This window comes from Emiliania huxleyi (assembly GCF_000372725.1).
Source record: "Emiliania huxleyi CCMP1516 unplaced genomic scaffold EMIHUscaffold_334, whole genome shotgun sequence".
NCBI lineage: Eukaryota > Haptophyta > Isochrysidales > Noelaerhabdaceae > Emiliania > Emiliania huxleyi.
The window spans coordinates 63,886-65,277 of NW_005199487.1; the positions used below are offsets into that span (position 1 = coordinate 63,886).

General features: G+C 66.7%; 2 protein-coding genes across 2 annotated transcripts in view; one reads left to right on the forward strand and one right to left on the reverse strand.

Annotated features, from left to right (window-relative positions):
* EMIHUDRAFT_241525 (hypothetical protein) overlaps nucleotides 1-685 on the reverse strand; it is a gene marked incomplete at both ends in the record, with an annotated part of 997 nt that extends 312 nt beyond the window's left edge. The window contains one exon of the mRNA XM_005773568.1: nucleotides 27-685. Coding sequence (XP_005773625.1) covers nucleotides 27-685 — 659 coding nt within the window. The remainder of the gene's footprint in view (nucleotides 1-26) is intronic.
* Nucleotides 686-961: 276 nt separating this feature from the next.
* The window catches only part of EMIHUDRAFT_241526 (hypothetical protein), a gene marked incomplete at both ends in the record, with an annotated part of 918 nt that continues 487 nt past the window's right edge, over nucleotides 962-1,392 (forward strand). Inside the window, one exon of the mRNA XM_005773569.1 lies at nucleotides 962-1,289. Coding sequence (XP_005773626.1) covers nucleotides 962-1,289 — 328 coding nt within the window. The remainder of the gene's footprint in view (nucleotides 1,290-1,392) is intronic.

Here is a 1,392-nt window from a genome sequence, read left to right on the forward strand (position 1 = left end):
CCTCTGGCGTCGGCACGTCCTGCAACGTTTCTGGAACGACAGCGAGAAGCGCCTCCGCGCCCGCCTGCCGCCGCTTGCACTTTCCCAACTCGTTGTCCACGCCGCTCGCGTGCGTCTCGAGCCGCTTGCCGTACACGACCGCCTGCTCGAGTCGCGCGCCCGCCAGCTCGCCGCGTAGGTCCCACACAAGGTACGCCAGCGCAGCCTTCTTCAGGTTCTTTATCTGGAGAGCCATCAGCGCGCCGCGCCGCTGCGACAAAAAGAGCGTGTTTACGGCAGCTTTCGCGGCGATGATGATGCCGTTGGTGACCTCGCCGACGATGCTGACCTCGTTGGAGGGTGCGGGGACGGGATGGTTGCCGAGGAGCATGGTCTCGAGGCGATTTAAGAGCGCGGTGGGCTCCAAGGCGAGCTGCGCCGAACTGGAGCGAGTCGGCCGCGCCCGAATTGCTGGCGCCGCATCGGCGCCGGTCGAGTCCGACACGACCGCGGTCTTCTCCACCGGCTCGAGGTTCGCTATCCGCGGCGCTGCACGGGGAGCTGGGAGCCGCTCCCCGCGCCGAGGACTCGGCACCCTCGCAGCCAGCCCCAACGTCTCACGTCGTTCGCTTAGCGCCCGGGGCTTCGTCCAGCACCACTCGCAACAGCTCTCGCGCGCCGCCGTCTGTGGCGACGCGCAGAACATCAACGGTCAACGCTGCTCGCAATATGCGTGTCGCGCACTCATTCATGACCGGTCTCAATGCCCCACCCCCCTGCGCGCGGGCCTTCTAGGCCCGCGGGTAGTCTCCCCCCATCCCCAGGGCCTCCAGGGCTCGCACCTCAACCTCTCACAGACCAGCGCATAGCGCCATATTTCACGTTATTTTCTTCTCAGAACAAGCCGGCTCAAGTGCGCGGGCCTGGCGGAGGCTTCTCTTCTGTGTATCGCGCGCTGTGGAGGCGCTGTAGACCGACTGCAATGCTCCTCGCGCCGTCAGCGATCAGCTTCGCGCCACGGCCGCCGGTGGCCGCGAGGCTCCCAGCCGGCGCCGCGCTGCCAAAGCTCATCGTTTTCGATCTCGACAACACTCTCTGGACGCCAGAGCTGTACCAGGTGGCGAGGAGGGTCAAGGCAGCACCTGTCGCCGGCCGGGACGTCAAGCTCTTCCCTGCCGCGGCGGCGGCGCTGCACGAGATTGACACGTGCGATCGTTGGGAGGGAACGCAGATCGCGGTGGCCTCGCGCACAAACCAGGGAGACTGGGCGCGGACTTTACTCGACGCGTTTGAAGTGCCGGGCGACCCCAGTCGCCGCCTTTCGGACCTCGTCGCGTACCAGGAGATCTACACGGGCAACAAAAGGGCGCACTTTGAGAGCCTGCGCCGGCGCAGCGGGCTGCCGTTTGGCTC